This window comes from Myotis lucifugus, unplaced genomic scaffold (genome assembly GCF_000147115.1).
Source record: "Myotis lucifugus unplaced genomic scaffold, Myoluc2.0 scaffold_855, whole genome shotgun sequence".
Classification (NCBI taxonomy): Eukaryota; Metazoa; Chordata; class Mammalia; order Chiroptera; family Vespertilionidae; genus Myotis; species Myotis lucifugus.
In genome coordinates, this window is record NW_005871903.1 from 49,414 (window position 1) to 75,686 (window position 26,273).

The window sequence follows — 26,273 nt, forward strand, 5'->3', positions numbered from 1 at the left end:
GCCTACATGGCCCAAGGAACATGAGGGAGCAAATTATGGGCAGAAGAAGTGCAACCAAAGGCTGGAAGAGGAAAGGTTTGCAGTCAACGGACACCTAGCTCTGTGGTCGTTGCTTGTAATGGACAGAGTCCATTGGGGGAAGCATCAGACACTACAAAGAAGACCTTGCTGCCGGAAGTGGACAGGAAGTAACAGCCATGAGTGTCAGAATGCAAGATCACAGCTTGTCTACAATCAACGCCTACAATGAAGAAGGAGAAAAAATGGGAGTGGTAGGAGATGCAAGTCAACCTAGCCTGGCCCAGCCCAGCCCAAAGAAGGTAGGATTCAAGGAGAAGAAACTACAAGGGAAGAGCCTTGGACCACATCATTCTGCACAAAATACACTCAAGAAACTTCATTTTACTGTTCAACCAACTGACAGAAAGAGCTCCTTAATCCCTTCCTTTTCTCCTCAAAAGCCACAGTAAATTCACTAATGAGATGGACTGGTATGGTTTCAGAACAACTGTAAGTGTGCAACCTACATGCCCCTTTCCATTCTCTCTAAGGATATTAGCAAAATATATAATGATAAACATGTTATACAATACAATATGGAGAATATAAGTAACTAGTAGTTCATTATATTCATGAACGTCTGTAACAAACTGAGATTACTTCCCTAACATAAGAGCCCGGGGAAAGTGCGACTATCACAGCTGCATTGTCATCTAGCCCATGTGTCCTGAGAGCTCAGCCATTTAGGTGTTGGTTGAGCTCCCCTAAAGCTCCCGCTATCCAATCCTGTCTTCTTGGGAACCTGACCTCCCGATTGGCTCTCTCATCCCTTTAAACTGCCTGCTTTGTGACATCATTCTCCCACCAAACCTACCACCACCTGGTAGAATCTTGGGGTGCCCATGGAGTTGTCTGTAAATAAATTTGGATCATCGCAACTGACCAGTGACCAGTAACTGGTGACCAGTGACCAGTGGCCAGTATGACCAGTGACTTTCATACTGGACACATGTGCTCTTTGGCTTCATCCACTGAGAAATCGTCATTCCTTGCATCTACAGTTGTTATCTGCTCTTCTTCTCTGAGAATGTCAGGTAAGGAAAGAACCTTTTTGAAGTTTTTCATTGGATTGTTATTTATACCTAAATTTAGCAATAGTGTCAAAAGAGCATAGAGTAATTTGGGGAAATATGATATAGAAGTCTGCAGACCTAATTTCAGTTTAGATTTTGACATCTACTAGCAATGTGACTTTGGACAAGTCATTGGATCTCTCACAAAATATGTTTTTTCCTCATCTGCTACATTCAGATGTTAGATGGTTGTGGACTCTAATCCCTTCCTTTTCTAATATGGAGTTTTAAAGAACACTCCAGTTGACAATGAAATCAAGACTTCTTGTGAGTGTTTCAACAGCAATAGAAAGAAAACCTAAGTCATGTAGAAAACTAGCAATACATGTATAGATATAGATATAGATATAGATATAGATATAGATATAGATATAGATATAGATATAAATATAGATATAGATGATGTGTTATGTGTAATGGTCTCCAACCACCAAGGTTTCAACTTTAGTATTTTAAATTGAGTGCTGTTCCAAAAGTAATATTCATGTGGTTTGGAGTTTTCTATCCAAAGTAGGATAACAGAGAAAATAGGGAAAGAGGATGGGGAGTACTGGGCTATAGGAAGGCAAGTATTTCAATGTAAAAAAAATAGAACTGCTTTCATCAGCACAGGCCAACAGCAACCAAGAGGGAGGGAAAAACACAAGCAGGAAGGAGGGGGAAGTATGAAAATGAACAAGGAGAACATGAAAGAGCTCATGAGAACAAAAAGCAGTTTGGAATGGAATATTGGAGGGAACCAAAGAATATAAATGTAAGCAGAAAGAGCAGAGGGTGAAATCAGCTCGGACTAGGGCAAAGTAATGTGGCTCTCAGCAAATGCTTACATTGATAGAATAGGAAAGAAAGTAAGGCTGGAGTAGGGTCCCACTATCCACAGCAGTATATCAAAACAATCCTATTCAGTTGCCCGTTTTTTTGTTGCCTCTCTGAACACAGATGACATGTGACAGTTTGCAATATTAACATTTAAAAATGCATTTCAGTAATGATGTTTCTTATATACAAGAAACTAAGAAAGGTGATTATCTAGGGCCGTGGTCGGCAAACTGCTGCTCGCGAGCCACATGTGGCTCTTTGGCCCCTTGAGTGTGGCTCTTCTTAAACCTTAGGAGTACCCTAATTAAGTTAATAACACTATACCTACCTTTACAGTTTAAGTTTAAAAAATTTGGCTCTCAAAAGAAATTTCAATCGTGGTACTGTTGATATTTGGATCTGCTGACTAATGAGTTTACCGACCATTGATTTCGGGCATTGGAAATCACAGAATTTTCAGTGTTTCAATTCATTCTGATTTTTAAACTATGACAATGTTTTGTCTAGTAAAAAAAATTAAGACTTTAAAAGAAAGATGTGTCCTAAATGGAATCAGAAAGAATACACCCTTTGTGTGATTAGTATGTTCAAATTCAAAGATGCTCTTCATTTTCAAAGTTATTTTCTTCCTAACGCAGAGAGCACACTGATACACAGCCATTGCCTCACTTCAGGTCATAGCTACTTAAGGAAAAACAGAGAGCATCAAGTCCCGCATCTCTTATTTCACATTTCTCAAAAATAATTTTTTTTTATTCTCTTGGGGATTCCTACATTAATGTGTGTGTTTTTTAATTGAAACCTATTGATGATGGTTCTCAGACTTTGGGTACGACCCCTTTGCTGGATGTTGAAGATGATGATAATCTAGGTTTTAAGATAAATATAAAAACCTTCATGATACATTTCAACTGTTCTTTTCTCTTTGTTATAAGGTTATATTAATTGAAATATATATATCTAATACACTAAGTATTTATTACTTACTGCGGAATAGTCAGAGAAACATGAATGAATACAATAATGGAATTCCTTTACATTTACTTTGTTCTCCTCTTTAAACTAGTATTTACTGAAATATTGGTCAGCATATATAGGAGACACATATACATCAACAGTGATTGCAGTGTGCTGCTTGTTATGCAATTTTTACTGATATATCTCCTCTGTCCATACGTACTCGCTAAGAACTTACTCAAAATCACCTATTGTGGGTTGTTTCTGGTTAACAGTATTCACTAAAATAGAATAGGCAATATGTACTTTTATGATACGGCATGTATGAAACAAAACTTCATTTTGTAGTAAATTTATTAGGGTCTGATGTTTGCTACGTGCCTCACTTCTTGAGATTCTCACTCTCAGATAGTCATTTTGAGGTAGGATCAGAAATCAGGCAGGAAGACAGTAAGAAAGACCCTTTAAATTTACCAACTGCATTGAGCTTCTATGAGAATTATAGGAAGAGCATGTGAAGGGCACAGGCAAAATGAGACGCTGAAGATTGTCATGACAACAGATGTACTGTCTTCTCCTGGACAAACGAACATCTGCATCAGAAGTTATATTATTCCTAGATGTTGGCAGTGTAATGTGCAGAGCTCTGGCAAGGAAGTCGGGATGCTTAGGTTATGGAAGCAGGTACTAACATTAACATACCGAGAGAACCGAGCCATAGTTTCTTCAGTCATGAAATGAGAATGTTAGAACAGGGATTCTCAAAGGACTCCTGCTTCTAAAATGCTTTAATTCTAGGAAAGAGCATAGAAATCAATACTACTGCAGGTTCAAGGGCGAGATAGGTCAGGGAGTGGTTGCTTCTAGCCTAGAGAACAATGTATGAAGCACACCACTTGGGTCCTGTGTACTTTTTTACTCACGATTTTATATTATATATAAAAGCCTAAGCGACTGAATGACCAAATGAATGAATGACCAGTTGAACCGCAGCTATGACACAAACTGACATCAGGGACAAACGCTCAACACAGGAGCTACCACCCTGATGGTCAGTGTGCTCCCACAGTGAGAGCACCGCTCAGCTGACCGATGGTCACCAGACACCTGGGATCATGACTGGAGATAGCAGCTGCAGCGGAAGGAGCCTCTCCCACCTCTGCGGCAGTGCTACCACTAGGCAGCTGGAGCTGCTCAGCCGCAGGCCCTGATTCAGGCTCCTCCCCCGTCCACCTGCTGCTTCCCGAAATACTACATCACTTGGGCCAAAACCAGCAGTCCCATATCCCCCCAGGGTTCCCGGATTGTGAGAGGGCACAAGGCAGGCTGAGGGACCACACCAGTACATGATATATATTTTTTATTGATTTCAGAGAGGAAGGGGGAGGGAGAGAGAGATATGGACACATCAACGATGAGAGAGAATCATTGATTGGCCGCCTTCTGCAGGCCCCTTACTGGGGAATTGAGCCCCCAACCTGGGTTTGCGCCCTTGACTGGAATTGAACCCAGACTCGCAAGCCAATGCTCTATCCACTGAACCTAAACAGCTAGGGCTGAAAGCAACAATCTTAAAATAATGATGTTTTTCACACATGTTGCTTATCAATCTTTTTTCATCACTCTCTTGTTCCCTACAGAGAATTCCAAAAATCCACCTTTCCTTGGAATTTCAACCTCCCTGCAACGCTCTCTTCCTGTGGAGAGCAATGCAGGAAGTGTCTGCAATTTCTACAGTGTCTCTGCTCCAGCCAACAGTTCACCATGGCTCCTGCCATCAGCCTCTGGCACCACTTTCCAACCTCTCATGGGTGGTGCCTACTTTTACCAACATTCTATCACAACCATGTTGTCTGGAGTTCCTGGCCAGAGCCCAATCTCCATTCCAGCTGCTTCCAATCCTAAAGTTTTTGAGTGGGCTCTTACAGGAACACTGAAAAGAAGTCATCATCACTCAGAAAATTCACTGTGACTGTCATTGACCAGGACACAACTGTCTCCTCTATGTCTCTGGCGTCCCAGTGTGAGAAAACCTCAGATGCCTATAATATGGCCCCTCAGTATCCATCACTTTCTGTCAACCTTGTTCAGGGGGCACCCATTCAGGGACAGGGCCTGTCACATCCCTACCAGGTGGCAAATCATGTGTGTTACTACAATCAAGGCACAATGGACCCTCTGCTCTCTGGAGAGGGTGGTCCCTACCTGCAGTCCTATGGCTCTGTGTCTTACACAGAGAGCAGGGCCTCTGCCCCTGACCCAGGGATGGTCGTGGTGCTAAAGGAGACTCAGTCCACAAACATGATACCACCAGCCTCCACTTCTGGAATCTGCTACTCTGTGCCTCCTCAACCCATCACAAAGACAGGTTTTGAAGGTGAGTACAAACAGAAACAAGGAAGGGGAATAAGGTCAGCATTCAAAACTGGGGTCAATCTGCTGCTGGGAAGTGGTGAGTCCTCAGACAGGTGGAATGTAAGTCCTGTGACTTTAACCCCTACCACCCTCAGTCAATGCCCTCCATTGTCAGACTCCTTATGAGGACACCTGACAGAGGTGGGAAGGTGGGAAACTAACAGCCATGGATGCTACATGGAGGAGAACTCCAAGAGCATGCCAAGGGACACCACACTTTCCACTGTCCGACCTGATTAGTCCTCCTGTACTACAATACTGCAGGAAACTCCCTTGATTGATTGTTTTAGTCTCCTTCTAAGGCCTTTCAGTACATTATTGTGACAGTGCCCGTTTAACTTTCCATCACTTCCTTAGTTGACACCTGGATTTAGGATCATGTGTTCCAACATCTTGTCCAAAGCAAACAGGCTATTATCTCCCCTTGCTTATAGGCTTCATCAGGAAGAGCTCCATTCCCTGTCTTAGTCCTTGGTGTGAAGTGTTTTTATTCACTCGGGAAAGTAGAGAGAATTACAAGGGTTCAATATGAGAATGGGAAACATTTTTAAAAAATCACTTTTTTTTATGTGACTTATAACAACCCTGTGAAATGCAAAGCAAATCCAGGGACTGACCGACTTCCCCTTGATTCCATTGTAGTGATGGAGACTTCCCTGGGGATGGAGACTTCCTTGGCATTGCATCTTCCAGGCCAAATATTTTATTTACCACCTGCTCCAGAATTCCCCGAGGCCTGCAGGAACAGACATTCCCAGGTACTTGAGAGTTATCCACCACCTCAGAGTGGGGACATTTCAATGGCACCCATAGTCCAGAATCCTATTAACCTCCTGGCACTGCCGCCAGCTCCAAGCCAGGAACAGAAAGAGAATAAGAATGTGGAGAATATTAAAACCAAGCTTTCCAAGCACGGGAATGGGTACTAGATCCCAACAGAAAACGAAGCTTCTCCACTGCTCCCTTTAGAAGTGCCTGACATTCCACAGGTGCTGGCCTGCATTGGTCCCCTTGGCCAAGAGGAGCAGCCTGGTTGTGACAACTCTTGTTGGGGAAAGAATAGCCTGAGTCTTAAGGACCAAGGGACACTTGAAAATGGGACTGAATCTAATGACAGTTTTGCAGACATCGACACACTGGTGAAGGGTATTCACCTGCCACAGGTCTTAAGTTCCTTGGATGACCTTGATCAGCCCCAAGGACCCAAGGTGATCAAAACCAAAGACACCAGGGGCCTCAAGTTGCACGAAGTGCAGAAAAAGTCAAGTGTCAGAAAGACTCGCTCTGATCAAGGCCGCAAGATCAAACATAAAGCCTCTGAGCCTATGAGTGATGCTCCCAAGACCAAGATCAAGCCCGAGAGCCCAGACTGTGTGTTTGTGGAAGAAGGGGTTCTTTGCAATGCTGCAGCTGGTGGCAGGGCTCCTTCGAACATGGCCAAGCATTCCAACAGCAAACCTCAGGAACCTGCAGCCAGCAGGACCAGCAATACTAAGAGCCATGGGCAGGAAAACACCAAAACAAACAAAGAAAACTACTCCAAGAGAGCTGAGGAGAGGAAGCAGTCCAGGAACAAAGTCAAGGCAGAGGAGAAGCCAGCCATTCCCAAGATGAAGAGGAAGAAAAGTCATCCTGAGCTGCCACTAGAGGCCATCAAAAAGCCTCGCAGCGGCCTCGGTGTGCACATGCTGGAGTCTGTGCAGGTTTTCCATGCGCTGGGCAAGAAGAGGGATGAGAAAGCTGACCTGTTTTTCTCGCGGGCCCTGGGAAACTCAAGCAACCCTAAAGGCCCCCAGCCACGCCCAGCTACCAAACCATGGCTGGTTATGCCCCGTGAGGGCAAACGTCCTGTGGAAACTCAAGTCAAACCTCAAAAACCACATGGAAGTGCTGACCAATGGTCTCTACCTCCATCCCAGGACAAGCTGCCTTCTCCCGGGAAGGTCAAGTTGGTGCCATTGGTTTTTCCAACCATGGACAAGCCTCACGTTCGACCGGTTCCTCGCAGGCCACAGTCTCTGGCATCACGTCGGCCTGCTGTGACCAACCCTGCCAAGCCTGCTGCCGTCAACGCATCCCTGCCAACACCTGCATCTTTCATCTGTCCTGCCAGACCAGCTCGGCTAATGTCCATCAACTCAGCCGGACCAGCTTTGAACAACCCTGGCCAGCCTAGTGTCCCTCAGCCTCCTGCTTCTTGGCCTGGGCCCTACAAAACATCATCTTGTGCTTCTACCCATCGGGAGCCTGTTCACTGTGCTGTGAGCCAGCCCCAGACTCCGCTCAAGCCTCACAACCACTATCTACTCCAGGATTTCGCCCTCCAACCAATTCCATGGAGGAAACCTGATGTCCTTGGGCCAGTCATGTCAACACCCATCACAAAGGAGCAGAGGCCAGATCGAGAGGCCATGAAGAGGAAGGCTCAACTAGAGCATGAGAATGCTGCCTAATTAGGAAAAATGCAGCATCTCATTGAGAGGGAAAATGAAATGCACATTTCTCTGTACTATGGCTATGTGATGTAGGAGATGCTGGGAGTGCTGGTGCCATTTGGGTACCTGCTGTTTTTTGATAGATAGATAGATCATAAGTAGATAGATAGATCATAGATAGATAGATAGATAGATAGATAGGTAGATAGATAGATAATAGATAATAGATAGATAAGAATTTTGAAATATTGATATATTTTATAACTTAATAAAAGTGTTAAATATTATAAATTAGCATTTAGTAATAAACAAGCATTTTGAGTTTTGAGATGCTGTTAACTGTTAATTTCTTTGGTGGGTATGAGGACCAAAAGGCTGCATGATAAGGAATGAATAGGAAGTGGAATGGCGAATGAGGGACAAGGGGTAAGCGCTGTAGGAAAAAAAGGAATTTGGGCCATGGCCCCTAGGCCAAAAGGGGAGAGAGGTTATGGATTTATAAAGAGAAGCAGGGGGTCAGTGTATTGCAGAAGCGAGAAGCTGGATCTGAGATTCGCGAGAAAACAGGAAAATTTGAATAGAGTTTTGAGGGCAGAAGCTGAGTCTTCAGTGGTTCTTAACATTCCTAATGACGTGACGCTTTAATACAGTTCCTCATGTTGTGGTGACCCCCATCATAAAATTACTTTCATTGCTACTTCATAACTGTAATGTTGCTACTGTTATGAATCTTAATGTAAATATCTGATATGCAGGATGTATTTAGGCGACCCCTGTGAAAGGTCATTCGACCCATAAAGTGGTCGCGACCCACGGTTTGAGAACCGCTGGTCTAGGTTGTCCAGGAGAAATGTAAAATGTCTCTTGGGAAGTTGGCCTTATGTCTCATGACCACTAGATTAAGTATTTCAGAAAACAGATTCAGAACACATTTCCTATGGGTTTGGGTTGCCTTATGCATATATGACTGTAGTTGGGGAAATTGAGAACAAATCAGAGGAATCTACCAGGTGAGTGGCAAGGGCTTAGAGCAGTGGTTTTCAACCTTCTCGCCCTTTAAATACAGTTGCTCATGTTGTGACACAATCATAAAATTATTTTCGTTACTACTTCGTAACTGTGATGTTGCTACTGTTATGAATCGTAATGTAAATATCTGATATGCAGTATGGTCTTAGGCGACCGTGTGAAAGACTCCTTAGACCGTCAAAGGGGTTGCGACCCACATGTAGAGAACTGCAGGCATAGAGTTATCCTGAGCCAGCTGATAACAGGGGCCTACAGAAGTGAACGTCTGCAGTAGGAGGCCCACCCAGGACAGGACGTGGGAAATAAATTTTCATTGACTCCACACCTATGCCCAGGCCCACAAATACAACACTTCAGTTACCTTCACAACATGCAAGGCCAGTATCCCTGTGTCACTTTACCCGAGAGGTTCAGCAAGGGGCTGAGGTCACACTGCATGCAGTAGAGTGAAGCCTCCATTGGAGGCCTGTCTCCGACGGCTTCAGTATTTGCAAGTGGCCATAGTCGCCAACCTGGCCTTCAGAACACAGCATCCAGAGGTTACTGGTGCATGAGATCCAACATCACATGAAGCCTAAACATTAACTTGAAGGGCAAGCTAGGGCCCCTGCATGATCCCAGGCTGCACATGCCACCTTGTCTAAACACCACCATCAACTGAGCAAAGCCCAAGAGAAAAATCCTGGGAAGCATCCATGCCCACTGGCAAGAGCGATAGGCACTCAATTTTGATGGGTTAATTTGCATATTCTCCTGATTGGCTGGTTAGCATAGTGAAGGTATGGTCAATTTACATGTTTGTCTATTATTAGGTAAGATGACTGTACTATTTTCCATACCCACAACTGTAAAGCTTCTTTGGCCCCACCCTGTAGAAGACTGGGTTAGCACCTCAGCACTGTCTCCTCACAGTAACAAGAGGGTTAGTGAGAAAAGCACTAACCAGGGGAAGAACAACAGAGGCACCCAGGCCACGGCCACGTGGGGCTGACTGTAGACATCTGTTCCTTATACTTGTGTGCACAGCACACCTCACCACACTGTCCTTTTTCACAGACCCCTTTTTAAGTTTCTCCACAAAATCCATCAGAACAAGCTAGTTCTTGATCCTTCAAGATAAACTCGCCAAGGGGAAAATATGCAATATTTCGTACCATGGTGGAATCTTTAAAAATAAGACTAGGGTGCTGCTGGGAATGCAGACTGATGCAGCCATTGTGAAAAACACTAAAGAGTTTCCTCTAAAGATAAAAGTTGGAACTCCCATTTGTCCTAGTGATCCCACTTCTAGGAATTTATCCTAAGAAACCAGAAACACCTATCAGAAAGAATGTATGCGCCCCTATGTTCAAAGCAGCACAAATTAAAATAGCTAATACTTGGAAAACAGCCCATGTCCCCATGAGCAGATGAGTGGATAAAACAGCAGTGGTACATTTACACAATGAAATACTAAGCGGCTGTAAAAAAAGAAAGAACTCTTCCCATTTGCAAAGCATGGATAGACCTGGAGAGTATTATGCTCAGCTAAATAAGCCAGAGAAAGACCAGTATTACATAATCTCACTCATATGTGGAATCTAAGGAACAAAATAAACTGAAGAGCCAAGTAGACCTAGAGATATAGAAGCATGGGACAGATTGACAAATTTCAGAGGGAAGGTGGGGGTGTGGGTGTGGGTGTGATGAACTGGGGAACTTGTGTGCATATGTGCATAGCCCATGGACACAGAAAATGGAGTGGTGAAGGTAGAAGGCGGGATGGTAGGGGTGTAGTGGGGTGGGGTGGAGTGGTTCAATAGGGGGGAAAACAAAAATAGAAAATAAAGAAGTCATCTCTAATACAACAATAAAAATGAATAAATCAATAAAAAGTACTACTAGGAAAAAAACAAATGAACAAACCAGAGCATTGACACACAGCATAAAACAATCTGTGTACTGCAAACACACAAATGACATATAAATGAGGTAATAAGACATAAAAGAAAGTGAAAATATATTGAAGATTATAATCCCTAGTGAGCAAAATTCCTTGCATTTGCTGCACTAGATAAGTTTTGTATACATGTAAATTGTCTGTTCTCTTCATACAAAATGAGACCAAAATGTGTCAACGTATTTTTCACAGAACCTGAAATATCCACATGAATGTCTTCTGTCCTGTACAATTATACTTTGCCTGTCCCCTAGTCTCCAAGAATGTCCTTGTCTTTCTCTAACTAGTCTCCTCGTCACTTGCCTGGCTTTGCACCCAAGCATGGCAGACAGAGAATCCTGGAGGCCCAAAGTTCTACAGCGGCTGTTTGCAAAGGGGGAGGAGACTTCAGTAACTGCCACACCGGATACACTTTATGAGAGAAGGAAAAGGGAAAACATCGTGAAGGCCTCTCACATATGATAGGGCAGGACGGCAGGATGCCTACATGGACAAAGGAACCTGAGGGAGCAAATTATGGGCAGAAGAAGTGCAACCCAAGGCTGGAAGAGGAAAGGTTTGAGTCAGCTGACACCTAGCTCTGTGGTCGTTGCTTGTAATGGACAGAGTCCATTGGGGGAAGCATCAGACACTACAAAGAAGACCTTGCTGCTGGAAGTGGACAGGAAGTAACATCCATGAGTGTCAGAATGCAAGATCACAGCTTGTCTACAATCAACGCCTACAATGAAGAAGGCGAAAAAATGGGAGTGGTAGGAGATGCAAGTCAACCTAGTCTGGCCCAGCCCAGCCCAGGGAGGGTAGGATTCAAGGAGAAGAAACTACAAGGGAAGAGCCTTGGACCACATCATTCTGCACAAAATACACTCAAGAAACTCCATTTTACTGTTCAACCAACCGACAGAATGAGCTCCTTAATCCCTTCCTTTTCTCCTCAAAAGCCACAGTAAATTCACTAATGAAATGGACTGGTATGGTTTCAGAACAACTGTAAGTGTGCAACCTACATGCCCCTTTCCATTCTCTCTAAGGATATTAGCAAAATATATAATGATAAACATGTTATACAATACAATATGGAGAATATAAGTAACTAGTAGTTCATTATATTCATGAACGTCTGTAACAGACTGAGATTACTTCCCTAACATAAGAGCCCGGGGAAAGTGCGACTATCACAGCTGTGTTGTCATCTAGCCCATGTGTCCTGAGAGCTCAGCCATTCAGGTGTTGGTTTAGCTCCCCTACAGCTCCCGCTATCCAATCCTGTCTTCTTGGGAACCTGACCTCCCGATTGGCTCTCTCATCCCTTTAAACTGCCTGCTTTGTGACATCATTCTCCCACCAAACCTACCACCACCTGGTAGAATCTTGGGGTGCCCATGGAGTTGTCTGTAAATAAATTTGGATCATCGCAACTGACCAGTGACCAGTAACTGGTGACCAGTGACCAGTGGCCAGTATGACCAGTGACTTTCATACTGGACACATGTGCTCTTTGGCTTCAGCCACTGAGAAATCATCATTCCTTGCATCTACAGTTGTTATCTGCTCTTCTTCTCTGAGCATGTCAGGTAAGGAAAGAACCTTTTTGAAGTTTTTCATCGGATTGTTATTTATACCTCAATTTAGCAATAGTGTCAAAAGAGCATAGAGTAATTTGGGGAAATATGATATAGAAGTCTGCAGACCTAATTTCAGTTTAGATTTTGACATCTACTAGCAATGTGACTTTGGACAAGTCATTGGATCTCTCACAAAATATGTTTTTTCCTCATCTGCTACATTCGGATGTTAGATGGTTGTGGACTCTAATCCCTTCCTTTTCTAATATGGAGTTTTAAAGAACACTCCTGTTGACAATGAAATCAAGACTTCTTGATAGTGTTTCAACAGCAATAGAAAGAAAACCTCAGTCATGTAGAAAACTAGCAATACATGTATAGATATTGATATAGATAGAGATAGAGATAGAGATAGAGATAGAGATAGAGATAGAGATAGAGATAGAGATATATATGATGTGTTATGTGTAATGGTCTCCAACCACCAAGGTTTCAACTTTAGTATTTTAAATTGAGTGCTGTAGTATTTTAAATTGAGTGCTGTTCCAAAAGTAATATTCATGTGGTTTGGAGTTTTCTATCCAAAGAGGATGGGGAGTACTGGGCTATAGGAAGGCAAGTATTTCAATGTAAAAAAACTAGAACTGCTTTCATCAGCACAGGCCAACAGCAACCAAGAGGGAGGGAAAAACACAAGCAGGAAGGAGGGGGAAGTATGAAAATGAACAAGGAGAACATGAAAGAGCTCATGAGAACAAAAAGCAGTTTGGAATGGAATATTGGAGGGAACCAAAGAATATAAATGTAAGCAGAAAGAGCAGAGGGTGAAATCAGCTCGGACTAGGGCAAAGTAATGTGGCTCTCAGCAAATGCTTACATTGATAGAATAGGAAAGAAAGTAAGGCTGGAGTAGGGTCCCACTATCCACAGCAGTATATCAAAACAATCCTATTCAGTTGCCCGTTTTTTTGTTGCCTCTCTGAACACAGATGACATGTGACAGTTTGCAATATTAACATTTAAAAATGCATTTCAGTAATGATGTTTCTTATATACAAGAAAATAAGAAACGTGATTATCTAGGGCCGTGGTCGGCAAACTGCTGCTCGCGAGCCACATGTGGCTCTTTGGCCCCTTGAGTGTGGCTCTTCTTAAGCCTTAAGAGTACCCTAATTAAGTTAATAACAATGTACCTACCTTTACAGTTTAAGTTTAAAAAATTTGGCTCTCAAAAGAAATTTCAATCGTGGTACTGTTGATATTTGGATCTGCTGACTAACGAGTTTACCGACTATTGATTTCGGGCATTGGAAATCACAGAATGTTTAGTGTTTCAATTCACTCTGATTTTTAAACTATGACAATGTTTTGTCTAGTAAAAAAAAAGTTAAGACTTTAAAAGAAAGATGTGTCCTAAATGGAATCAGAAAGAATACACCCTTTGTGTGATTAGTATGTTCAAAGTCAAAGATGCTCTTCATCTTCAAAATTATTTTCTTCCTAACGCAGAGAGCACACTGATACACAGCCATTGCCTCACTTCAGGTCATAGCTACTTAAGGAAAAAAAGAGAGCATCAAGTCCCGCTTCTCTAATTTCACATTTCTCAAAAATAATTTTTTTTGATTCTCTTGGGGATTCCTACATTAATGTGTGTGTTTTTGTTAATTGAAACCTATTGATGATGGTTTTAAGACTTTGGGTACGACCCCTTTCCGGATGTTGATGATGATGATAATCTAGGTTTTAAGATAAATATAAAAACCTTCATGATACATTTCAACTGTTCTTTTCTCTTTGTTATAAGTTTATATTAATTGAAATATATATACCTAATACACCAAGTATTTATTACTTACTGGGGAATAGTCAGAGAAACATGAATGAATACAATAATGGAATTCCTTTACATTTACTTTGTTCTCTGCTTTAAACTAGTATTTACTGAAATATTGGTCTGCATATATAAGAGGCACATATACAACAACAGTGATTGCAGTGTGCTGCTTGTTATGCAATTTTAACTGATATATCTCCTCTGTCCATACGTACTCGGTAAGAACTTACTCAAAATCACCTATTGTGGGTTGTTTCTGGTTAACAGTATTCACTAAAATAGAATAGGCAATATGTACTTTTATGATACGGCATGTATGAAACAAAACTTCATTTTGTAGTAAATTTATTAGGGTCTGATGTTTGCTACGTGCCTCACTTCTTGGGAAACTCACTCTCAGATAGTCATTCTGAGGTAGGATCAGAAATCAGGCATGAAGGCAGTAAGAAAGACCCTTTAAGTTTACCAACTGCATTGAGCTTCTATGAGAATGATAGGAAGAGCATGTGAAGGGCACAGGCAAAATGAGACGCTGAAGATTGTCATGACCACAGATGTACTGTCTTCTCCTGGACAAACGAACATCTGCATCAGAAGTTCTATTACTCCTAGATGTTGGCAGTGTAATGTGCAGAGCTCTGGCAAGGAAGTCGGGATGCTTAGGTTATGGAAGCAGGTACTAATATTAACATAGGGAGAGAACGGAGCCATAGTTTCTTCGGTCATGAAATGAGAATGTTAGAAAAGGGATTCTCAAAGGACTCCTGCTTCTAAAATGCTTTAATTCTAGGAAAGAGCATAGAAATCAATACTACTGCAGGCTCAAGGGCGAGATAGTTCAGGGAGTGGTTGCTTCTAGCCTAGAGAACAATGTATGAAGCTCACCACTTGGGTCTTGTGTACTTTTTTACTCAAGATTTTATATTATATATAAAAGCCTAAGCGACTGAATGACCAATTCACTGAATGACCAGTTGAACCGCAGCTATGACACACACTGACACCAGGGACAAACGCTCAACGCAGGAGCTACCACCCTGATGGTCAGTGTGCTCCCACAGTGAGAGCACCGCTCAGCTGACCGATGGTCACCAGACACCTGGGATCATGACTGGAGATAGCAGCTGCAGCGGAAGGAGCCTCTCCCACCTCCCCACCTCTGCGGCAGTGCTACCACTACGAAGCTGGAGCAGCTCAGCGGCAGGCCCTGATTCAGGCTCCTCCCCCGTCCACCTGCTGCTTCCCGAAATACTACATCCCTCGGGCCAAAACCAGCAGTCCCATATCCCCCCAGGGGTCCCGGATTGTGAGAGGGCACAGGCAGGCTGAGGGACCACACCAGTACATGATATATATTTTTTATTGATTTCAGAGAGGAAGGGGGAGGGAGAGAGAGAGATGGACACATCAACGATGGGAGAGAATCATTGATTGGCCGCCTTCTGCAGGCCCCTTACTGGGGAATTGAGCCCCCAACCTGGGTTTGTGCCCTTGACTGGAATTGAACCCAGACTCGCAAGCCAATGCTCTATCCACTGAACCTAAACAGCTAGGGCTGAAAGCAACAATCTGAAAATAATGATGATTTTCACACATGTTGCTTATCAATCTCTTTGACTTTTTTCATCACTCTCTTGTTCCCTACAGACAATTCCAAAAATCCACCTTTCCTTGGAATTTCAACCTCCCTGCAACGCTCTCTTCCTGTGGAGAGCAGTGCAGGAAGTGTCTGCAATTTCTACCGTGTCTCTGCTCCAGCCAACAGTTCACCATGGCTCCTGCCATCAGCCTCTGGCACCACTTTCCAACCTCTCATGGGTGGTGCCTACTTTTACCAACATTCTAGCACAACCATGTTGTCTGGAGTTCCTGGCCAGAGCCCAATCTCCATTCCAGCTGCTTCCAATCCTAAAGTTTTTGAGTGGGCTCTTACAGGAGACACTGAAAAGAAGTCATCATCACTCAGAAAATTCACTGTGACTGTCATTGACCAGGACACAACTGTCTCCTCTATGTCTCTGGCGTCCCAGTGTGAGAAAACCTCAGATGCCTATAAGATGGCCCCTCAGTATCCATCACTTTCTGTCAACCTTGTTCAGGGGGCACCAATTCAGGGACAGGGCCTGTCACATCCCTACAAGGTGGCAAATCATGTGTGTTACTACAATCAAGGCACAATGGACCCTCTGCTCTCTGGAGAGGGTGGTCCCTACCTGCAGTCCTATGGCTCTGTGTCTTACACAGAGAGCAGGGCCTCTGCCCCTGACCCAGGGATGGTCGTGGTGTTAAAGGAGACTCAGTCCACAAATATACCACCAGCCTCCACCTCTGGAATCTGCTACTCTGTGCCTCCTCAACCCATCACAAAGACAGGTTTTGAAGGTGAGTACAAACAGAAACAAGGAAGGGGAATAAGGTCAGCATTCAAAACTGGGGTCAATCTGCTGCTGGGAAGTGGTGAGTCCTCAGACAGGTGGAATGTAAGTCCTGTGACTTTAACCCCTACCACCCTCAGTCAATGCCCTCCATTTTCAGACTCCTTATGAGGACACCTGACAGAGGTGGGAAGGTGGGAAACTAACAGCCATGGATGCTACATGGAGGAGAACTCCAAGAGCATACCAAGGGACACCACACTTTCCACTGTCCTACCTGATGAGTCCTCCTGTACTACAATACTGCAGTAAACTCCCTTGATTGATTGTTTTAGTCTCCTTCTAAGGCCTTTCAGGACATTATTGTGACAGTGCCCGTTTAACTTTCCATCACTTCCTTAGTTGACACCTGGATTGAGGATCATGAGTTCCAACATCTTGTCCAAAGCAAACAGGCTATTCTCTCCCCTTGCTTATAGGCTTCATCAGGAAGAGGTCCATTCCCTGTCTTAGTCCTTGGTGTGAAGTGTTTTTATTCACTCGGGAAAGTAGAGAGAATTACAAGGGTTCCATATGAGAATGGAAAACATTTTTAAAAAATCATTGTATTTTATGTGACTTATAACAACCCTGTGAAATGCAAAGCAAATCCAGGGACTGACCGACTTCCCCTTGATTCCATTGTAGTGATGGAGACTTCCCTGGGGATGGAGACTTCCTTGGCATTGCAACTTCCAGGCCAAATATTTTATTTACCACCTGCTCCAGAATTCCCCGAGGCCTGCAGTAACAGACATTCCCAGGTACTTGAGAGTTATCCACCACCTCAGAGTGGGGACATTTCAATGGCACCCATAGTCCAGAATCCTATTAACCTCCTGGCACTGCCTCCAGCTCCAAGCCAGGAACAGAAAGAGAATAAGAATGTGGAGAATATTAAAACCAAGCTTTCCAAGCACGGGAATGGGTACCAGATCCCAACAGAAAACGAAGATTCTCCACTGCTCCCTTTAGAAGTGCCTGACATTCCACAGGTGCTGGCCTGCATTGGTCCCCTCGGCCAAGAGGAGCAGCCTGGTTGTGACAACTCTGGTTTGGGAAAGAATAGCCTGAGTCTTAAGGACCAAGGGACACTTGAAAATGGGACTGAATCTAATGACAGTTTTGCAGACATCGACACACTGGTGAAGGGTATTCACCTTCCACGGGTCTTAAGTTCCTTGGATGACCTTGATCAGGCCCAAGGACCCAAGGTGATCAAAACCAAAGACACCAGGGGCCTCAAGTTGCACGAAGTGCAGAAAAAGTCAAGTGTCAGAAAGACTCGCTCTGATCAAGGCAGCAAGATCAAACATAAAGCCTCTGAGCCTATCAGTGATGCTCCCAAGACCAAGATCAAGCCCGAGAGCCCAGATTGTGTGTTTGTGGAAGAAGTGGTTCCTTGCAATGCTGCAGCTGGTGGCAGGGCTCCTTCGAACATGGCCAAGCATTCTAACAGCAAACCTCAGAAAGCTGCAGCCAGCAGGACCAGCAATACTAAGAGCCATGGGCAGGAAAACACCAAAAGAAACCAAGAAAATTACTCCAAGAGAGCTGAGGAGAGGAAGCAGTCAGGGAACAGAGTCAAGGCAGAGGAGAAGCCAGCCATTCCCAAGATGAAGAGGAAGAAAAGTCATCCTGAGCTGCCACAAGAGGCCATCAAAAAGGCTCGCAGCGGCCTCGGTGTGCACCTGCTGGAGTCTGTGCAGGTTTTCCATGCGCTGGGCAAGAAGAGGGATGAGAAAGCTGACCTGTTTTCCTCGCGGGCCCTGGGAAACTCAAGCAACCCTAAAGGCCCCCAGCCACGCCCAGCTACCAAACCATGGCTGGTTATGCCCCGTGAGGGCAAAGGTCCTGCGAAAACTCAAGTCAAATCCAAAAAAACACATGGAAGTGCTGACAAAGGGTCTCCACCTCCATCCCAGGACAAGCTGCCTTCTCCCGGGAAGGTCAAGTTGGTGCCATTGGTTTTTCCAACCATGGACAAGCCTCAAGTTCGACCTGTTCCTCGCAGGCCACAGTCTCTGGCATCACGTCGGCCTGCTGTGACCAACCCTGCCAAGCCTGCTGCAGTCACTGCATCCCTGCCAACTCCTGTATCTTTGACAGGGCCTGTCAAATCAGCTCAGCCAATATCGTCCAACTCAGCTGGACCAGGCTTGACCAACCGCGACTGCCCTAGTGTCCCGCAGCCTCCTGCTTCTAGGCCTGGGCCCTACAAAACATCATCTTGTGCTTCTTTCCAGCGGGAGCCTGTTCACTCGGCTGTGAGCCAGCCCCAGACCCCGCTCAAGCCTCACAACCACTATCTACTCCGGGATTTCGCCCTCCAACCAATTCCATGGAGGAAATCTGAGGTTCTGGGGCCAGTCATGTCAACACCCATCACAAAGGAGCAGAGGCCAGATCGAGAGGCCATGAAGAGGAAGGCTCAACTAGAGCGTGAGAATGCTGCCAAATTGGGGACAAGGCAGCATTTCATTGACAGGGAAAAAGAAATGGACATTTCTCTGTACTATGGCTATGTGATGTAGGAGATGCTGGGAGTGCTGGTGCCATTTGGGTACCTGCTGTTTTTCGATAGATAGATAGATCATAAATAGATAGATCGTAGATAGATAGATAGATAGATAGATAGATAGATAGATAGGAATGTCTCAATCTGGGTATATTCGGTAACTTAAAAACCTGAATAAATATTGTAAATTAGCATTTAATAATAAAGAAGTATTTTGAATTTTGAGATGCTGTTAACTGTGCTCTTTCTTGGTGGGTATGAGGATCAAAAGCTGCATGATAAGGAAAGAATTGGAAGTTGGATCGGTGAATGAGGGTCAAGGGGTAAGCACTGTGGGAAGAAAGGAACTTGGGCCATGGCCAGAAAGGCCCAAAACGGGGAGAGGTTATGGATTTATAAAGAGAAGCAGGAGCTGGGTATATGGCAGAAGAAAGAAGCAGGATCTGAGATTAGTGTTAAAAGAGGAAAATTTGAATAGACTTGAGAGGGCAGAAGCTGAGTCTATGTTGACTAGGAGAAATGTAAAAAGTTTCTTGGGAAGTGGGCCTTATGTCTCTTGACCACTAGATAAGTATTTCAGAAAACAGATTCAGGACACATTTCCTATTGGATTGGGTTGCCTTACGCATATATGAATGTAGTGGGGAAAGTGAGAACAAATTAGGGGAATCTACCAGATGAGTGGCAAGGGCTTACAGTTATCCTGGGGCAGATGATAACAGGGGTCTACAGAAGAGATTGTCTGCAGTAGGAGGCCCATCCAGGACAGGACATGGGAAATAAATTATCATTGACTCCACACCTATCCCCAGGCCCACGAATACACGACTTCAGTTAACCTTCACAACATGCAAGGCCAGTATCCCTGTGTCACTTTCCCCGAGAGGTTCAGTAATGGGATGAGTTCACACTGCATGCAGTAAAGTAAAGCCTCTATTTGAGGCCTATCTCTGAAGGCTTCATGGCCATTGGTCGCCAACCTGGCTTTCAGAACACAGCATCCAGAGGTTACTGGTGCATGAGATCCAACATCAGGTGAAGCCTAATCATTAACTTGAAGGGCAATCTAGGGCCCCTGCATGATCCCAGGCTGCACATGCCGCCTTGTCTAAACACCACCATCAACTGAGCAAAGCCCAAGAGAAAAATCCTGGGAAGCATCCACGCCCACTGGCAAGAGCAATAGGCACACTGGGTCGCAGGTGACGAGCCCCCTAAGTGCAGTAGCTAAGGATTCCCATGGGGACACAGAAAAAGCAAAGACTGGTCTGGATTGCAGATATTTAGCTCATAGTGTTAGTCTCATATTACATAATAGTATCAGGAATTTGGCAATGCAATGCAGGATTCCAAGAGGGAAAGACTTGAAAAAATGTATAATTTTAAGCCATATCTCTACACTGCAACACTTCTCACCATTTCTTCTCAGGTAAGAATGCACCATCTTTGAAAAAACTCATCTCATGAGAGGAAATGTTGGCCTATAAATGAAACACGTGTCTTTGGAGATTCCATCTATAGGAGCGATCTTCTTGTGGCCTCTCGGCCTCTTGGATCACATACTTCATACACAATGGAAGTCAAAAGCGCAAGGTAGATTGATACAGGCACCCTAAAAGCTTACCATGAAGAGTAACTACTAGGTCCATAGGCTTCCTCCCCCAAGCCAGCATAATCCATTGATAGCATGGGGTAAAGTAGGTTTACAGTTGTGAGTATGGGAAACACAGACTTTATGGTTGTATGGTTATTTATACATGATTGTACTATTTTCCACACACACAACTGTAAACCTACTATTGCCACACCCTGTAGAAGACTGGGTTAGCAACTCAGCACTGTCTCCTCACAGTAACAAGAGTGTTAGTGAGAAAAGCACTAACCAGGGGAAGAACAACAGAGGCAACCCAGGCCACATTGGGCTGACTGTACACATCTGTTCCTTAAGCTTGTGTGAACAGCATAACTCACCACAACGTCCTTTTTCACAGACCCCTTTTTAAGTTTCTCCACAAAATCCATCAGATCAAGGTAGTTCATGATGCTACAAGATAAACTCGTCTGCCAAAACCGGTTTGGCTCAGTGGATAGAGCGTCGGCTTGCGGACTGAAAGGTCCCAGGTTCGATTCCGGTCAAGGGCATGTACCTGGGTTGCGAGCAAATCCCCAGTGGGAGATGTGCAGGAGGCAGCTGATCGATGTTTCTCTCTCATCGATGTTTCTAACTCTCTATCTCTATCCCTTCCTCTCTGTAAAAAATCAATAAAATATATATATAAAAAATTCTTAAAAAAAAAAAGATAAACTTGTCAAGGGAAAAATATGCAATATGTCTTACCATGGTGGAATCTTTGAAAATAAGACTAGGGTGCTGCTGGGAATGCAGACTGGTACAGCCACTCTGAAAAACTCTAAAGAGTTTCCTCAAAAAATAAAGAGAGAGAACTTTCATTTGACCTAGTGATCCCACTTCTAGGAATATATCCTAAGAACCAGAAACACCAGTCAGAAAGAATATATGCGCCCCTATGTTCAAAGCAGCACAAATTAAAGTAGCTAAGATTTGGAAAACAGCCCAAGTCCCCATGAGCAGATGAGTGGATCAAACAGCAGTGGTATATTTACACAATGAAATAGTATGCGGCTGTAAAAAAAGAAAGAACTCTTACCATTTGCAAAGCATGGATAGACCTGGAGAGTATTATGCTAAGCGAAATAAGCCAGAGAAAGACAAGTATTACATAATCTCACTCATATGTGGAATCTAATGAACAAAATAAACTGATGAGCAAAGGACACTTAAAGATATAGAAGCATGGAACAGATTGACAAATTTCAGAGGGAAGGTGGGGGTGTGGGTGTGGGTGTGGGTGTGGGTGTGGGTGTGGGTGTGGGTGTGATGAACTGGGGACTTGTATGCATGTTTGCATAGCCCAAGGACCCAGAAAATGGAGTGGTGAAGGTAGAAGGGGGGATGGCAGGGGTGGGGTGGGTGGCGGGGTTCAATGGGGGGGAAAACAAAATAGAAAATAAAAGGGACATCTCTAATAAAATAATACATATGAATAAATAAATAAAAAGTACGACTAGGAAAAAAACAAATGAACAAAACCAGAGCATTGACACACCGCACAAAGACAATCTCTGTTCTGCAAACACACCAATGATTTATATAATTGAGCTAATATGACATGAAAGAAAATGAAAATGTATTTCAGATTATAATCTCTTGTAAGCAAAATTCCTTGCATTTGCTGCACTAGATAAGTTGTGTATACATGTAAATTGTCTGTTCTCTTAATACAAAATGAGACCAAAATGTGTCAACGTGTTTTTCACAGAACCTAAAATATCCACATGAATGTCTTCTGTCCTGTACAATTACACTTTGCCTGTCCCCTAGTCTCCAAGAATGTCCTTGCCTTTCTCTAACTAGTCTCCTCGTCCCTTTTGCCTGGCCTTGCACCCAAGCGTGGCAGACAGAGAATCCTAGAGGCCCAAAGTTCTACAGCGGCTGTTTGCAAAGGGGGAGGAGACTTCAGTAACTGCCACACCGGATACACTTTATGAGAGAAGGAAAAGGGAAAACATCGTGAAGGCCTCTCACATATGATAGGGCAGGATGGCAGGATGCCTACATGGCCCAAGGAACCTGAGCGAGCAAATTATGGGCAGAAGAAGTGCAACCAAAGGCTGGAAGAGGAAAGGTTTGCAGTCAACGGACACCTAGCTCTGTGGTCGTTGCTTGTAATGGACAGAGTCCATTGGGGGAAGCATCAGACACTACAAAGAAGACCTTGCTGCCGGAAGTGGACAGGAAGTAACATCCATGAGTGTCAGAATGCAAGATCACAGCTAGTCTACTATCAACGCCTATAATGAAGAAGGAGAAAAAATGGGAGTGGTAGGAGATGCAAGTCAACCTAGTCTGGCCCAGCCCAGCCCAGGGAAGGTAGGATTAAAGGAGAAGAAACTACAAGGGAAGAGCCTTGGACCACATCATTCTGCACAAAATACACTCAAGAAACTTCATTTTACTGTTCAACCAACTGACAGAAAGGGCTCCTTAATCCCTTCCTTTTCTCCTCAAAACCCACAGTAAATTCACTAATGAGATGGACTGGTATGGTTTCAGAACAACTGTAAGTGTGCAACCTAGATGCCCCTTTCCATTCTCTCTAAGGATATTAGCAAAATATATAATGATAAACATGTTATACAATACAATATGGAGAATATAAGTAACTAGTAGTTCATTATATTCATGAACGTCTGTAACAGGCTGAGATTACTTCCCTAACATAAGAGCCCGGGGAAAGTGCGACTATCACAGCTGTGTTGTCATCTAGCCCATGTGTCCTGAGAGCTCAGCCATTCAGGTGTTGGTTTAGCTCCCCTACAGCTCCCGCTATCCAATCCTGTCTTCTTGGGAACCTGACCTCCCGATTGGCTCTCTCATCCCTTTAAACTGCCTGCTTTGTGACATCATTCTCCCACCAAACCTACCACCACCTGGTAGAATCTTGGGGTGCCCATGGAGTTGTCTGTAAATAAATTTGGATCATCGCAACTGACCAGTGACCAGTAACTGGTGACCAGTCATACTGGACACATGTGCTCTTTGGCTTCAGCCACTGAGAAATCGTCATTACTTGCCTCTACAGTTGTTATCTGCTCTTCTTCTCTGAGCATGTCAGGTAAGGAAAGAACCTTTTTGAAGTTTTTCATTGGATTGTTATTTATACCTCAATTTAGCAATATTGTCAAAAGAGCATAGAGTAATTTGGGGAAATATGATATAGAAGTCTGCAGAGCTAATTTCAGTTTAGATTTTGACATCTACTAGCAATGTGACTTTGGACAAGTCATTGGATCTCTCACAAAATATGTTTTTTCCTCATCTGCTACATTCAGATGTTAGATGGTTGTGGACTCTAATCCCTTCCTTTTCTAATATGGAGTTTTAAAGAACACTCCAGTTGACAATGAAATCAAGACTTCTTGAGAGTGTTTCAACAGCAATAGAAAGAAAACCTAAGTCATGTAGAAAACTAGCAATACATGTATAGATATAGATATAGATATAGATATAGATAGAGATATAGATATAGATATAGATATAGATATAGATATAGATATAGATATAGATATAGATATAGATATATATGATGCGTTATGTGTAATGGTCTCCAACCACCAAGGTTTCAACTTTAGTATTTTAAATTGAGTGCTGTTCCAAAAGTAATATTCATGTGGTTTGGAGTTTTTATTCCAAAGTAGGATAACAGAGAAAATAGGGAAAGAGGATGGGGAGTACTGGGCTATAGGAAGGCAAGTATTTCAATGTAAAAAAATTAGAACTGCTTTCATCAGCACAGGCCAACAGCAACCAAGAGGGAGGGAAAAACACAAGCAGGAAGGAGGGGGAAGTATGAAAATGAACAAGGAGAACATGAAAGAGCTCATGAGAACAAAAAGAGCAGTTTGGAATGGAATATTGGAGGGAACCAAAGAATGTAAATGTAAGCAGAAAGAGCAGAGGGTGAAATCAGCTCGGACTAGGGCAAAGTAATGTGGCTCTCAGCAAATGCTTACATTGATAGAATAGGAAAGAAAGTAAGGCTGGAGTAGGGTCCCACTATCCACAGCAGTATATCAAAACAATCCTATTCAGTTGCCCGTTTTTTTGTTGCCTCTCTGAACACAGATGACATGTGACAGTTTGCAATATTAACATTTAAAAATGCATTTCAGTAATGATGTTTCTTATATACAAGAAACTAAGAAAGGTGATTATCTAGGGCCGTGGTCGGCAAACTGCTGCTCGCGAGCCACATGTGGCTCTTTGGCCTCTTGAGTGTGGCTCTTCTTAAACCTTAGGAGTACCCTAATTAAGTTAATAACACTGTACCTACCTTTACAGTTTAAGTTTAAAAAATTTGGCTCTCAAAAGAAATTTCAATCGTGGTACTGTTGATATTTGGATCTGCTGACTAATGAGTTTACCGACCATTGATTTCGGGCATTGGAAATCACAGAATTTTCAGTGTTTCAATTCATTCTGATTTTTAAACTATGACAATGTTTTGTCTAGTAAAAAAAATTAAGACTTTAAAAGAAAGATGTGTCCTAAATGGAATCAGAAAGAATACACCCTTTGTGTGATTAGTATGTTCAAATTCAAAGATGCTCTTCATTTTCAAAGTTATTTTCTTCCTAACGCAGAGAGCACACTGATACACAGCCATTGCCTCACTTCAGGTCATAGCTACTTAAGGAAAAAAAGAGAGCATCAAATCCCGCATCTCTAATTTCACATTTCTCAAAAATAATTATTTTTGATTCTCTTGGGGATTCCTACATTAATGTGTGTGTTTTTTAATTGAAACCTATTGATGATGGTTTTAAGACTTTGGGTACGACCCCTTTGCTGGATGTTGAAGATGATGATAATCTAGGTTTTAAGATAAATATAAAAACCTTCATGATACATTTCAACTGTTCTTTTCTCTTTGTTATAAGGTTATATTAATTGAAATATATATATCTAATACACTAAGTATTTATTACTTACCGGAATAGTCAGAGAAACATGAATGAATACAATAATGGAATTCCTTTACATTTACTTTGTTCTCTGCTTTAAACTAGTATTTACTGAAATATTGGTCAGCATATATAGGAGGCACATATACATCAACAGTGATTGCAGTGTGCTGCTTGTTATGCAATTTTTACTGATATATCTCCTCTGTCCATACGTACTCGCTAAGAACTTACTCAAAATCACCTATTGTGGGTTGTTTCTGGTTAACAGTATTCACTAAAATAGAATAGGCAATATGTACTTTTATGATACGGCATGTATGAAACAAAACTTCATTTTGTAGTAAATTTATTAGGGTCTGATGTTTGCTACGTTCCTCACTTCTTGAGAAACTCACTCTCAGATAGTCATTCTGAGGTAGGATCAGAAATCAGGCATGAAGACGGTAAGAAAGACCCTTTAAGTTTACCAACTGCATTGAGCTTCTATGAGAATTATAGGAAGAGCATGTGAAGGGCACAGGCAAAATGAGACGCTGAAGATTGTCATGACCACAGATGTACTGTCTTCTCCTGGATAAACGAACATCTGCATCAGAAGTCTATTATGGGAAGGTCGATTGTGCCCGGGTTGTGGGAGCGAGAAGGTGGAAAGAAGATTGGAAG

At 43.1% G+C, this 26,273-nt stretch overlaps 1 protein-coding gene and 1 pseudogene across 1 annotated transcript; both read left to right on the forward strand.

Moving 5' to 3' along the window:
• The first annotated feature begins 1,087 nt into the window (after window positions 1–1,087).
• Window positions 1,088–7,852, forward strand: LOC102426157 (annotated as a pseudogene).
• Window positions 7,853–12,294: 4,442 nt separating this feature from the next.
• LOC102426480 (uncharacterized protein C2orf78-like) lies at window positions 12,295–19,077 on the forward strand. Its single transcript, XM_006106582.3, has 3 exons — window positions 12,295–12,301; window positions 15,777–16,511; window positions 17,192–19,077. Exons 1-3 carry the CDS (start codon window positions 12,295–12,297, stop codon window positions 19,075–19,077), a joined length of 2,628 nt encoding a protein of 875 aa, XP_006106644.1.
• The last annotated feature ends 7,196 nt before the right edge of the window (window positions 19,078–26,273 follow it).

Coding starts and splice junctions, on each gene's coding strand:
- LOC102426480 (XM_006106582.3), top strand. Junction 16,512..17,191: donor CACAAAGACAGGTTTTGAAG/GTGAGTACAAAC, acceptor ATTCCATTGTAG/TGATGGAGACTTCCCTGGGG.